The 14,831-nt window shown below is 41.0% G+C and overlaps 1 protein-coding gene across 1 annotated transcript; it reads right to left on the bottom strand.

Moving 5' to 3' along the window:
- Window positions 1-116: 116 nt before the first annotated feature.
- Window positions 117-13,945, bottom strand: sult6b1 (sulfotransferase family, cytosolic, 6b, member 1). Its single transcript, XM_056396218.1, has 7 exons — window positions 13,575-13,945; window positions 7,614-7,726; window positions 6,062-6,151; window positions 5,682-5,805; window positions 3,165-3,259; window positions 1,513-1,669; window positions 117-1,428 (listed from the first exon to the last, which is right to left on the bottom strand). The coding sequence occupies exons 1-7, from the start codon at window positions 13,768-13,770 to the stop codon at window positions 1,301-1,303; spliced, it is 903 nt and encodes a 300-aa protein (XP_056252193.1). The 5' UTR covers window positions 13,771-13,945; the 3' UTR covers window positions 117-1,300.
- Window positions 13,946-14,831: the final 886 nt, after the last annotated feature.

The following is a 14,831-nucleotide window of genomic DNA, read 5'->3' as shown; positions in this document are numbered from 1 at the left end:
GTACTTGACTTACTCATTCAGGTGAAGGATGATATATTTAAAGTGACATTCTCACTTTAAATATATCATCATGTGAGTCTCAGCCCTGAGTGATAACGATGGACTCAAACAACTAATCATCTGGAAAAAGAGTTTTATTTTTCACCATGATCATGTACAGTGATGTACTGTACATTATGAATTATACAAACAGTGACTGTGCATATTTATAACAGCCCATAATATCATCACAGTATTGTTTCAATGCCACAGTTTTACAGAATTAATTCCACATGAGTTCAGGTAGCTGCCAGAACAAAGACAATTCAGCGGTTTGTGTGTTTTAATCAGTTGTTGAACATCGGAGAATAAAACAACTTGACACTTAACATTCATGTGCTGGTGGAAAAATCTGACACCTGAGACTTGAGCTGCTGACTGAAGCTGCACTTGTGATATTTTGGTAGAAACTCAGTGAATCTGAGTAACTGAATACAAACTGCATGTGCTTAAAGCAAACATCAACCAAAAACCATATAAAGGGTTTAATTTTTATGTGCTTTTATGTTGAATTAATGCCTGCCGTCTGCCACCATGCCTTCTTTGATGCGACCACACGGGGGCACTAACGTTTAAATCTAAAAGAACAGTTGCATGATTTGAGGTGAGTTTAAGCCAATTAGGATTTTCTGTTTCCACAAACTGACAAAAGGTTCCTTCAGAAATCTCAGTTTTTATCAACTTTAAATGTTCAGGTGAAAAATCTGAGAAAAACAAAACATCAGAGGGATTTCTCCCTTTTGCTTTCTGTGTCGTTGAACAGTGAGTTTGTCACGTTTTGTCACTGATATTTAACTCCCAGGTGCTTGTGTCGTGTTATAAGGAATAGTTTGACATTTTGGGAAATACTCATCGTCATGACTACTACTACTGTAAATATGAAGCTACAGCCAGACTGGAAACAGGTAACCTATCACCTTTAACACTTTAACATGTTAAATCTTATTTGTTCCACCACAGAGAAGAAAAGTGGCACTGACCTCCCAAAATGTCAAACTGTTCTTTAATAGTTTCCATTGCAGAACTTCTTCTTTTTCTTCTTCTTCTTCTTCCTCCATCTTTCTTCACACTGGGACTTTTAGCCCTGAGCTGAGCCTCGCAGGCAGCGTTTCCTGTCACGTTCTGCGCCGCCTCTGACACCTTCCTCTACCACTTTAGCTTAGCGTGGTTGAGGGTGGATGCCACGGTCGGGGTCTGACTCAGCTCAGGGCTGAAAAGTCCTCGCACACTCTTCTTCTACAAACTCTTCCTCCCTCTCTTCCTACTGGCAGTGCAGTTGGTAGTTGAGTTTCGCTCCCAGCCTGGTTCCCGCCAGGTGTTTGTTGAAGGCCTCGTCCATCTCTTGGCTCTGCTCAGGTGTAAAATGGTTCCTCCAGTCCCCGACTTCACCTGTTCAGGTACAGAAACACGGCACGGTTAACTTCCTGTATTCACGTGAAACCCAAGATGCCGTTTGTGAAATGATTCAGGAACCTTTTCTGAAGATGACGTTTCCCATGGTGCCGTGGGAGTTGGCGGCGCTCTCCTTCATGGCGGTGAAGGTGCTCCCCTCGGCGATCTGATGCACCTGAGCCTCCGTCAGGCTGAAACCAAAAAAGCTGGAGATCTGACGGACGCCCTCGCTCAGGTCCTGCAGGACAGGAAGCCGAAACAGAGCCGTTAACGACGGAAACTCCAAGTCTCTGTTAGTGAGGAAGTGAACTTAAAGTGATTCATTAAGATGAACTGAAACCAACGACTATGAAAGAGTCAATATTAGTCATTGGTTTCAATTCATATTTTCAAGAAATATTAACTATGGTCGTTTAGAAATTTGTTCTGTCACCCTTCTGAGGTCGATGGATGTTTCTATTAATATCGTTACGTTAGTACAAAGTAGAAATATGATTTAAATGTTGTTAGAATCTGTCGACTCTCCACTTTCCTTTAAATATTCCTGTGAGGTCGTACGTGACTCCGCCTCTAAAATCTGGTTAAAGTAGAGCGACAGACGACAACTACAACTCAGTTCATTTTATTGCATTTATTCTCCATTCATCTATTTTACTCACATGTTGCTCTGTTTTTATGAACCTACAGACTTTGCTGAAAAACATTTCAACTCATCCACATCAGTAAAGGTTCGTTTTCACTAAATATTTGAAGGATTTCAAAAAACTAGGTGTCAAGTTTTCATCCTTTGGGCCGGATGGTCTGTTTGCACGGTGAGGAAGTTGTTCTCAACGTTGTGATATAAAACACTTGGGTGTTATTTATATGTAAGAACCCTTTAAAAGGTGAATCAAAGAAATAATGTAGAAAATGAGACCTGAAAGGGTTAATATCTAACTTACTTTTAAAATCCACATTGATCAGCTGTGATCCGAAGTGAGACTGAAGTTGGATTTCCTTTTTAGACATAAATCTTGTTTCCTTTATTTACGAGAGAAAGAGTTCTCCTCTCTGTGTCGGATTACAGGGATTTCATTTACAGGCGTTCGGCCAGTTGCACCTCAGACCTGTTGTTGCAGTAGATCACTGCGCATTAAGCTTCATCAGGACATAGTGACGGTATCAGTGCGGAGGGATCCGCTCTAATCCTTATTGATTTATGAAGCTTTTTCACTTGGAATGTCAGAGACCCAGACATTCAGACATTCAGACATTCAGGCAGAGTTCGGAGGATCTGCGCCCCACGTACTTCAATGTTATTCAACAGAACTTTAAGTTGGCCTCATTAGTATATATAATTATTATAATTAGTGTGTATAATTGCATATAATGAGTTTGATGTGAGTTATTGTTTGTTCCTCGATGTGTCCTCTGAGGTTTTAAACGAGACTACGTAAAGAAAGGAAATGAGTTTAAACACTCACGGATAGTTTGGAAAATGGAAACAGAAACTAAAGCACATATGAATTTATCACATTATACAGGTGATAAACCATCAAACATCAGGTGACAACAGCAAGACCTCACCTGCCTTTTGTGTTACAGGTGTCAATTTCTCATTTAAAGTTTAGGTATTAATTCAAATGCTCCATTGCAACAAGTGATTTTCAAACATTTCATATGTAAAAAATAAAATTATTTTTTAAAATTGCTTCAAAGCCACGACAGAAACTAAACAATCAGCGTGTGAGCACCTGTTTTAGCTCTTCATAGGTGACAATCATGACGTTGGGGTCGTCAATCCTCTTCTCCCAGGCCAGAGCGTGATCAAAGTATGACCCCCAAGGAACTACGTACGCACACACACACACACACACACACACGCACGCACGCACACACACACACACACACACAAACAAAATCAAACAATGAAAACAAACGTTACGTCTTTAACTGTTGAAAACTGCTCCAACAAACAAAACATAGTGAAGAAAATTGTCATTGTGATGCTGCTGAAACAACTGTTTTATGTAACAAGTGTTTAAAACTTAAAAACGAATTATTAACCCCGACATCAAACACTCCAAACTTCACCGACGTGTTCCAACATTATTTGGGTAAAAATGTGGCGTAAAATAAAAGCAGAGATTTCAAAAAGTTTAAATTTAATTGGGTCAAAATGTTTCTGATGTCTGAGGTTTGTAAAGTTCTTTGACTGCGTCTGGATGTTTTCAGCCTCACACACGCACGGCTCTGCCTGAGGTGCCTGCTGGGTAATTGAAGCTATAAAGTGAACCTCTTTACAGCTCTGTAATCTCTAGGCAGCGATGATGCTTTACAGCCACACTGGAAGAGTTATAGAGCTCAGAGTACCTCCCACTATAAGCTGCTTTGTACGTCTGGTCCACTTCTTTTCAGTGGTACTTATTGTACTGTCTATGTTTGTCTTCACGTGCACGAGGGATTCACTGGAAAGTGAGTGTGCATGTGATTCAGTGTTGATCTGTAATTCTATTTTACCTCGTTGTAATTTTGTTATTTGTAAAATTCATCTGACTGTTCACTCTCCTACAAAATCAGAGGTGTATCCAGTTCCTGCTAATGCTAATCCCACTACTAATTACTACTAACCCAACGTTTCCTACTACTACTGCTGCTTCACATTAAAAGACCTCAAGTATGGGGACTTTTATTGTGAAGCAGACAGAGGAAATACAGATTATTTGTTAAAATGTCCAACTTTACTGCAGAAATAAACATGTTTACAGCCTGCTACAAAAATGGGTTTTGGTGTCTATAGCTATTTGTTTATATAACTCCGCTGTTTAAATGTTATTAAGTCTTAAAGTTTGAGTGACAGGTGGGCTGCCACAGTCCACTAGAGGTCTGTGGTTTTTCAGGTGAGTGAAATTATAGTATTATCTTATTTATATGTTGGTACTAATTAGCAGTATCAGTTGCTGCACTCACCATACCTGGCTCTTTAGCTTAGCTAGTTGGCTAGCTAATTAGCTACCTAGTGGGTTAACCTTTGAGCAGGGCACTCAGACGCCCAGCTGTGCTAACGAAGCTAACGGGAGCGAATGCTTACAGTTATTAAACAGACTTTTTTTTCTTGGATTAGCCGCGAGTTAGGGGCGCTGCCAAGATGGCAACGGTGGGCAGAGCTTCAGAACCGCTGATAAAGTAGGCTGGTTGCTGCGTTACCACGGTAACCGCGGCAACGGAATTCTTCAGGATTCCAAATTAAAAGACATGGACCTGAAATTTAAATCCCAAATAACATCACATCTTACATCAAATATGCTTAAATAATGATTTACTTCTTCTTCTTAATGCTCTGTGATGTGATGTTCATGAATGTGTTGCTGTAGTAAAATCACTGAGTAAAGAAACAGTGGGTTCTTTTACCCCAACTGGATTTAAATGCCTCCAACATTTCCACCCTGACCCAGCTGCTGAGTTGGCCGAGCACGCTGTTTATTATCCCATAAACCCAGTGGAGCTCAAGTCACACTGGGACTGTATGTGCCAAACAAGAAGTGGCGCTCAGTGGTGGATGGGTGCGTGTAATAAAAGTCACATTTTATAATCTGGAGTGACTCCATGCCTCCTGACATCAGTTCAGATTTTCTCAAAGATTGAAAATATGTGGAAATGTGGATTCACTGATCATGATTTTGTGCTTGATGTTTATGTTGTTGTTCAGTTTCGTTTCATCACTTCCTGGATTTAACACTTCGATTTCGAATGAAGTTTAGATTTCATATTAAAAGCCCAAACTCTTCTGTGCCATAGAGCTGTAAACCAATCCGCCGCTGAAAATAGTCCCCAACAAAGGCACCATTTCCTCTGGTCTGTTCGATTAAAGCTACAGTGAGCAGCTGTTTTAGGACTGACTATATTTATGAACATTTTTACAGATTTACAGCTTCAGAGCTGAGAGCTGCAGAGTTAGGGAGACAGAAACTAGTGTGAGGCGGACTAACACACAGCTGGTTTTGCAATTTTCATGCGGTTCATTGGCACAAGAAAAATGATTGTGTAATCATGTTTTATGAAACACACTGGAGATCCATAAAAAAGATGTAATTTACCTCATACAGTCTCAGTTTCAAGGTCCTGAGGACACAAAGAACTAATTCTAGAAAATCTTCCTCTTGTTGTAATAAAACAAAATGTAATAAAACATCAAATGTGATCCAACAATAATCAGATGCAGCGATCTAACAATCAGCATCCAGTAAATTTTCTTGGGCTCGATTCTTTACCGTCTCCACTCAGGAAGTGAGAGTAGAAGTATTCCCAGGACTGGACTGGGAGGACTGGGTTGTTGTTGGAGAAGTGATAGAAGGAAACCAGAGTGTCTTTGGGATTCCTGAAGATCACCAGCATCTGTACGAGACGTGATGTAAAACATAAAACACGTCAATTACATTTACATTTGAATGAACTGTGACAAAGAAAGAACAGAGGAGTAAGAAAATCATAAAATCTTAAATAAATTAATAATGTGACAAACAAAAAGAAAATGAGAATAAACTAATGATTTGAACTCAAACCAGCCTTATTTCCTATTTGTGACGTGACCTCTGACCTCTTGACCTCTTGACCTCCCTCTGTGTCGTCTGTTTCTACAGTTAAAACTTACCTTGGTTTTCTTTGCATAAAAGGAGGAGGGGATGTTGTCGGGATGCAGGTGAGTCCCCAGAAACCTGGGAGAGGGAGTTTCATCCACCGTCTGAGAGGAAAGTGTTTGACATCAGCTGATCAGATTATTTTGTTGCACGTGAAATAAACCAAAAACACACGTGAACCCCAGTCTTTAGATTCAACGTCCCTTTCTATTAAAATCTCATTCAGGAAACAGATCATCAGCACGTCACGTAGTTCTTCACTGACATGAACATAGATTTTAGTCTTTAGGTACGTCACATTACGTAACGTTACATTACGTTACGTTACATTACGTTACGTTACGTTACATTACGTTACGTTACATTACGTTACGTTACATTATGTTACGTTACGTTACGTTACGTTACATCATGTTACGTAACGTTATCTTACGTTACGTTAAGTTAAATCACGGTATGTAACGTTACGGCTTGTTGTTATGTCTTATGATGTTAAGTTAAATTACGTTAAGTTACTTCTTGTTATGTTACATTACGTTATGTTGCATTATGTTTTGACTTGTTATGTTATTTTATGTCTTGCTATGTTTTGTAAACTATGTTATGACTTTCTTTGTCTTTATCTTGATTCACCAAATAAATAAAAATAAATGAATAAATAAATGTAGATGTCAAGTAGAAATGTGACACTAGAAATAGTGTCTGAATACAACAGCAACAAAGACTGTTTCTGAGCTAAGCTAAGCTAACCAGCTTCATGTGGTTTCTCTGTATTTTAACAGCGCAGAGTTCAACACATGATTAATCAGACCACAGTAAACTGTTGACGTGCGCACACACACACACACACACACACACACACACGCTGCCTTGATGAGGTGTAGTTGCACTGTTTGAACAGCAGGAGGAGGAATCAGAGTTTAAACAGTGAGGATGTGATGAGGCGGGAAACACACAGGAACAAAGCTGCTGTTTCATACTATTCTGGAACAGCTGCAGGTTCTGGTTTTAAACGGCCGGTAAACTGGTTAAAACAGTCACAACACTGGTTTCTTTTAATGGGAAATGATGGTGGTTATTTTAACATGATGATGATGATGATGAAGATCAAATCATCATCAGTGTCTGAAGAAAATCCCAAAGAACACAGTTTCTACAAATGTATATGTCCAAAAAATGTCTTGATAAAAAAAAGTATATTGTAAAGCATTTGTATAAATTATGGATATTTCTCTTTCTCACTATTATTTATTAATGAATTCTCGAGGTGTTTTAAAGTGTCGTGATCCCCGCTAACAAAACTACTCAGAGGCAGAAGAAACAAAACCGAAGTTTAAACCAAAATAATTAGTTAAGAGGCTGAAAGGTGATAAAACTCTGACGGTTCATAACGAAGATCCACAACTTTTACTTTACATCAGTCTTCACTCACAGCTCTTTGATAGATAACATCTGACTTCACACAAACACAGACAGACTTTATCTCTGTCTGTCTACCTGCACGCACACACACACACACACACACACACACACACACACACACACACATACACAGCCGGCAGGTACCTTTAAGACGTCTGGTCCAAAGAACTCGATCAGCGGCGGCATCCTGGACTCAGTTTTCACCCCCATGGACTCTGCAATGATCTTCCTCACCACCCCCACCATCCAATTAAAACCTGGGCGCACACACACACACACACACACACACACACACACACACACACACACACACACACACACACACACGATGTCTCATTGACTCACAGTAACAGCAGATATAACACACACAGAGCCTTGAAGGGGTTAAAGGATTTTAAAGTTGTGGGCTGTGGGAAGAGAGTTACTGGTTAAAGGAGACATGTCATACTGTATGGAAGTGATAATGACTGATGAGGCCGTGCGATATAAGAGAATAATGGACCTCCTGGAGGGTTCCTTGTTGCCGGGCCCCTGTTGACCCCCACTATACATGGCAGCTTCATTATTTCCCCCCAGGCACCGGAGACCAGCCAGAACTCTGAGCTTCGAGTCAACAAAATATTTGGTGCCTGTGAAACACTTTTCCTGATCTGAGCATGAGCACATGATCAGACAATACTTTTCCTTTAATACTGTATAAATGCACAACGCACAGTTAATAAATCAACATTATTGTTGTTAAGTTTCCTGCTAAACGACCATGAATCCACACCAACACACACACACAGGCCTGTTTTCAGTTTAACCCCTTTAACCGAATGTTTCTATTAATATCTTTGCACTAATAAAACAGTACACAATATGATTTAAATGTTGTTAGAATCTGTCGACTCTCCACTTTCCTTTACATATTTTTTTGAGATCATACGTGACTCACAGCCTCTAAAATCTGGTTAAAGTAGAGAAACAGACTTTCATTTTAGGTTTTTATTCTCCATTCATCTACTATTTTACTCACATGTTGCTCTGTTTTTATGAACCTACAGACTTTGCTGAACACATTTCAACTCATCCACATCAGTAAAGGTTCGTTTTCACTAAATATTTGAAGAATTTCAAAAACTAGGTGTCAAGTTTTCATCATTTGGGCCGAAAGGTCTGTTTTGCTCAGTGAGGAGCCTCATTATAGAAAGAGCTGAGGTTGATCTCAACATCGTGAAATAAAACACTTGGGTATTATTCATATGTAGGAACCCTTTGAAAGGTGAATTTTAGAAACAGTGTAGAAATGGAGAAAGTGCCCTGAGACCTGATACTAACGTCATAATTCACACAGAAAAAAAGGTGAAATAAAGGTTGTTTTAGGTATTTGAAAAATGCTCTTTTTTTAATTTTCTTGTGATTCTTCAAATTAAATAAGAAGCCAAATGATGCATCCAAAACATAAATGTAAAATCATTAAGATCTTCTTCTCTTTGTAAGAGCTTTAATTGCAGGTTTGGTAAATGGAGGAAAAAGTCTTGAGAAGTCACAAGAAAAATAGGAACCGTGGTCACAAGTTGAACCAGAAGCTGCAGTTCCTCTAACGACCACTAGAGTCTGGCTCCAGCAGTGAGTCAGTCCCCATAGACTCCCATGTTAAAATGTCCAACTTTACAGCAGAAATAAACATGTTTACAACCTGGTACAAAAACTGTTTTGGTCTCTAGAGCTGATTTCCTCCGTCATGACAATGGTCAATGATTTAGCGGCAGCTGTCTTCTTCTGAATGTGTTTGTCTGAACTCGTTTTAAACTGGATGTTAATGCTAAATAAAAGTTTTTTTACACCTGAACTCTCGATACTTTCGTTTCACCGGTTTTCCAGCAGCTATTTCAGCAAGAAAACCACTTTAACAGTTTGTTTACGTTAGCTCACTGCTAACCTTTCTGCTCATGCTAACAGCTACAGCTGCAGCACGTTGTTCAGGTGTTACAGCTGATTCCATACGTGGATATTTACATACACCCATGGTAATTACAGTAATTTGATGGTACAAATTAAATCATTTGTTAGCACGGATTTATTGTTTTTCTGCATCACACCCACCAGGCTTCACTATGAGGGCTGGATTTTACACTTAAACACAGTAGGAAGTGCCCGAGGCTGAGAACTAAGACTGTCACTACACCTGATCTCAGAGAAATGTTGTCCAATCAAACACAACCACAACGTTTCATCTTGTTTCTTTATGTTCTTTGGACGGACTGACGCTTTAACAGCAGGTAAAGCTTCTTCCTGGGGTGACGGGGAATTGTTATGTGATCTAAAAATGTCATCAGGGAGAAGAACCTGTGAGCGGCTTTAGATTCACGTCGTGCAACACGCACATAAACCAGTGAAGGGGTGAAATATTGCAAGGCAGTAAACAGCAGGAGACTATAAATGTGAGAGTGTTGGGGTGAAGGTCGGGCTAGTCTTCCTCTATCTTCATCATATATCACCCAGATGTCAAGAAGCCATTATCTGTGGCAGTCGGCCGTGTAAGGCTGATTAAACCGCCTGTATTGCAAGAGGGGACGTTCGGAGGCCTCCCATTGGCTCCACAGACGAGGGCATGTATAGTCTCACACCCATAGATAAATAGCTCTGTCATCTTGATGTGGGCCCCAGTCCAAACAGGCCCCTATATGCAATGGAGATGTGGGGTGGGTGCGCGTAATCTAGCATTCCTCCAAAGGTGATTAACTCGTCTGTCTTCGTGTCGTGTCTGCACCCGCGAGCTGTCGTGCAAAAGCCTTTTTGAAAAAGTAAACACTCCCCTGAAAAGAAAACATGTCACATTCCTCAAACGCAGCGCGGCGACAGCAGGAATGTCACGCTCCTCTTCCACTGACACCAAACTGTGAGCGCTGTGTGCAGCAAACAGGAAGATGCTTTTAAATATCAATGGATCAGCACCACGTTCCCCTCAGGTGACAGTGCAGATTTAAAGCGCCAGAGTACCCAGAATTCCTGAAAGTGATGTCAGTAAAGTGGTCACTGAAGGGAGAGAGGTTAAAGCGCGCTCACATGCGGCTGATTTCCCTCCTCCGTATATCCGTAAATCTGCTATATTTTTATTCGATCCCTCAGAAAACAGTCAGCCAATCAGAAGAGAGGCTCAGAGCCTCCTCTCTTCTGATTGGCTCACCGACCTGTTGTTACTAGAGCTGCAGAGAGAAGCCTGAGAGAGGAGATGTAAAACTACACTGAGATGGTTTTTATATCTTCTGATGGATCAACACTTCAAATAAAACACAGAAGAAGAAGAAAATATGAAGCTTTAAAAACATCAGGAAATCATAAATACAGGGTCCTAACACAGTCATCATTGGGGCAAATCATGTTGTGTTGAGTTCCTGACTTTATATAATAATAATAATAATAATAATAATGTGGAATTTCAAAGAGTAAAAAAATCCTGTAAACTTCCACCAGGAGCATGATGGGAAAGAATCTCAAAGGAATGTGGTCGTAGTCTTGCAAATAGTGACCTTGCAAGATCCCCAAGTCTTTGCGAAACCTGATATTGTGAAACTAAAATCTCATAGAACTCTTAAAAATCAGAATACATTAAATATAAAGCCTCAACCTGGAGACGGTTTGTTCATCTTAACCAGCTCCTCTGAACCTCTGTGGTTAATATGTTTTCTGTTGTTTGTTTAATCCGAACTGGAAGAGATAAAGATCAGGTAAAATTATAAAGTGTTTCACAATAAAAGATGATAAAAACCTGTAGCAGAAAATATGCTCGTCCCTTGTTAATCATTTTTTGATTCCAGTCTCCACACGATTCACCAGTTATTAGACCGATCCCTTCCTTTCATGCAGCTAATCAATTTAGTGCATTTTGGTGTCTGAGTGTCCTTGAATGCACCAACATTCAAATTCAAAGGTTTTCAAATTGAGTGCAGTGCCACAAAACAAAAGCCTTAACTGAACTAGTAAGTGAAATCAGACCTGGGGGGAAGGAGACGGATCTCACCCCGGGGGTTTGGTCGGTGTGTGTTTCTGCCTCCTGCTCTCTGCAGATGTTTGTGGGCAGTGCTGATTGTGGAAAGTGCAACAGCTCATCAACCCAAGTGGAAATTAAGAGCCAAACAAAGCGGAAGATCATTCCCTGTAATCACAGCAGTCTAGTGTATAACGACAGGAAATATATTCCTGCATTCAGAGTTATTTATTTATGATGATTTATTAAAGAAATAATCCAAGATTTTTGCAGATATGCTAATTCAAAGCAGCACACTGGAGCTATTTTATGACAAACAACAGTGTATAAGGATGGCCTCTTATTGTTTTTTTTAACAATGATAATAAAGATCTATATTATTCTGAAGACTTCAGGAAGCTGCAGCAACTGTTCAACAAGAAATAGTCCCAGCACTCAAACAGGTTTAGAGCTGTTGGTCGGTGCGTTTTCTTTTAACGTTGGACAGAGCCATGCTAGCTGTTTCCCCCAGCTTTCAGTGCTTATGCTAAGCTAGGCTAACAGTCCCTGAACTCCAACTCTATTGAACACCCAGACGTGAGATTTATCCCGTCTGTGCCTTCAGAAAGAAAGTGAATTATATTGAATTATTCCTTATAAAAGCACCTTTTTTCCCCAAGTTTAAATAATTTCTAACATTTTTTAACGTCTGTAACTTTTAATTTTCTTTAAATAAACAAGAATGAATTATTTTCCTGAGAAGAGGATGGTTCAGTGATTCACTTCCAGTTGCTCAGCTCTGTGTGTTGGTGGGTTACATAAACTTTACTGTCCAGACAAGATGCAAACTTCAGTTAAATATTTTCCTCTGGCAGCGGAGCGGCTGATTTGCTTGAGTTGATGTTTGTTAATTGAGTTCGTTAGAACAATTTAACAATTTGATTTTGTCTCCGAAGTAGAAAGAAATTAATATGAATTTTCATCCATTAAAGGAGAAGTTGGTTTTTGAAGATTCACAGGCAAAAAGATTTAATTATCAGACACACATATAAGTATGTAAGTCGTTATCTTCATTTTAAATACAATACGCAGCTGCTGTAATCTAACAGGAAAGCTCTACGTTTCATATTTACATTGTAGGTTTCCCCAGTGTTACAATCATTAACGTTACGGCCAGAGGAAGGGTGGTCAAAGGGCAGAGCGTGGAGACGGTGGGCCCCTGGGCACAAACATGTGAGGGGCCCCTCATCAGTCGTCACATCGACCGCCACATCCCGCCCTGCTCCTCGGGTTACGTTTATTTCACTCTCATTCATCGTTTCCTGTTTTATTTTGATAGACTCTCGTTTCAGATCCTTCACTTCCTGCCCTTGCGATGTGTTTCCCGCCACGCCTTGATTAGTTCCACCTGTCTCTCATTACCTCTAAAGAGAGGTCATGTGACTTTCTGCAACCTCTGCACAACATACAACATATGACACTCAACATGTGAATGTGTGAGAAGCAGGTTTAACCTTCTTCCACCAGCTGGAGTCGCCTCGTTCACCTGAACGGAGCCGGTACGTCTTGACGCAGCAAACAAGTTGCACCAGATTTGCTGCAGACTTGCTGTGTCACACTGGCGAGGCAATGCATTGGCCAATCAGATGCATGCAATCACACATCAGTAGACTTCCTTCTCACGTGAAGACAGTATCTCTACAGTCGCAACCTTTCACCACCCTAACAACTCTGCAGATGTAAAATACGAGTGTTGTGAAGTGTTCGATGACTTACCGCCGCCGTCTCCTCACGAGGACGTGCAGCTCTGATATAAAGGAAAAATCTACAACAGCAAGTATTTGGTTGATTACAGTTATAAATATTAAAACACTGATCACTGAACTTTAACTCTGAGCTCTGTGATGTTCCTCTAAGAAAATCTCCACTTCAAACTAGAAGCTCTGACCCAGGGCCCCTGATCCATTGGGCCCCTGGGACTGCACCTGGTAAGAATATTCAATAAAACTCTGCACAGGTCAGAGGTCACAGCCTCCTGAAGACAGATGGAGCCAATTCTCCTGCAGCCTCAAAAACTTAAGACGATTCCAAAACAAAAAACTGATCGGCTTCTGCTGGAGAAAACATTTTGTGGTCGGCTCACCACCACTCACCACATTTGGGATAAGCCACGAGCATGATGTCATCCTCCCTGGCCCTGATGTTTTCCAGAGCCTTCAGATGGTCCTCGGGGCACATGATGATCGGGTACAAAACCCCCTTGTATCTGTACAACTTCTCCTCGTCGCTCATCTCCTTCGCCATCTGCATCCTGGACTGCACCTTGGCGAGGAAGGCGCTGCTGCTCATCCTGAGTCCGTACCGGTGTCCAGGAGAAGAGACGGCAAAGACGGTGATTCAAGAGTTGTTTCAACTTTACAGAAAAAAAAAGAAAAACAGAAATCACAGAGTGGAGCAGGAACACGAGACGCTGAGCTGCTGAGTGTCCATCTGCTGCTGCCCTGCGAGCGAGCGAGCAGCACTGAGAGAGAGAGAGAGAGAGAGAGTGTATGTAGTAGTAAAGGGAGGAGGACGCACCAAGCACCTCCTCCTCCCCACACACACACACACACACACATAAACACACACATATGCAGGAAGTGTGTGTGTGTGTGTGTGTGTGTGTGTGTGTTTGTGTGTGGAGGTGTGACTGATGGGAGATGCCTGTACAATGTTCGCCAGATGGGAGGTGCATGCTGACAGACTGACTGCAGACACCACTTTCTCCTTCACACACACACACACACACACACACACACACACACACACACACACACACACACACACACTCACACACACTTTCCAGTTCAGCTGCAAAAAGAGCAAATTACATTCATTAGAGACCAGTTACAATCATCTTGTTGTTTCCATGAGCAGCAGCTCCTGATCTTATTGGTCCTTCCAGACATTTACAGCAGTAGCAGTGGCGGCGGTGGCGGTGGCGGCGGCGGTGGTAGTTACCAACCAACCAGCCTTCAAAAAAGAAGAAGAAAAAAAGAGGAAACAAAAACTTGGATATAAGTAAAGAAACAGGAAACGCCTCCAGAGAGAGCCACTTCCTCAAACAGTCGGGGGTGAAATGGAAACCTTACCAACAATGAGAAAAACGTTCCTCAGTGTCTTCAGCGTGTGTTCCTGTTGTGTCAGTCTCAGTCCCATGTTTTCCTTCAAGGATCAAAGGATTAAAAAAATCTTTAACTGGTTTCGTCTGTGATTCACTGCTGCACTCGCAGTGTGAGATCGGTCAGAAGTCAGAGCAGCAGAGGACGAGAGATCCTGAATGTTAGTCCTTCGTATGGATCTTCAAAAACACTGGATCCTTCGTTTCCCATAATGCAACTTGATAACATCTTCTGCCTGGTGAACACCCT

The sequence above is a fragment of the Seriola aureovittata genome, chromosome 14 (genome assembly GCF_021018895.1).
Source record: "Seriola aureovittata isolate HTS-2021-v1 ecotype China chromosome 14, ASM2101889v1, whole genome shotgun sequence".
Lineage (NCBI taxonomy): Eukaryota > Metazoa > Chordata > Actinopteri > Carangiformes > Carangidae > Seriola > Seriola aureovittata.
This window is presented reverse-complemented; position numbering and strand designations above follow the sequence as displayed.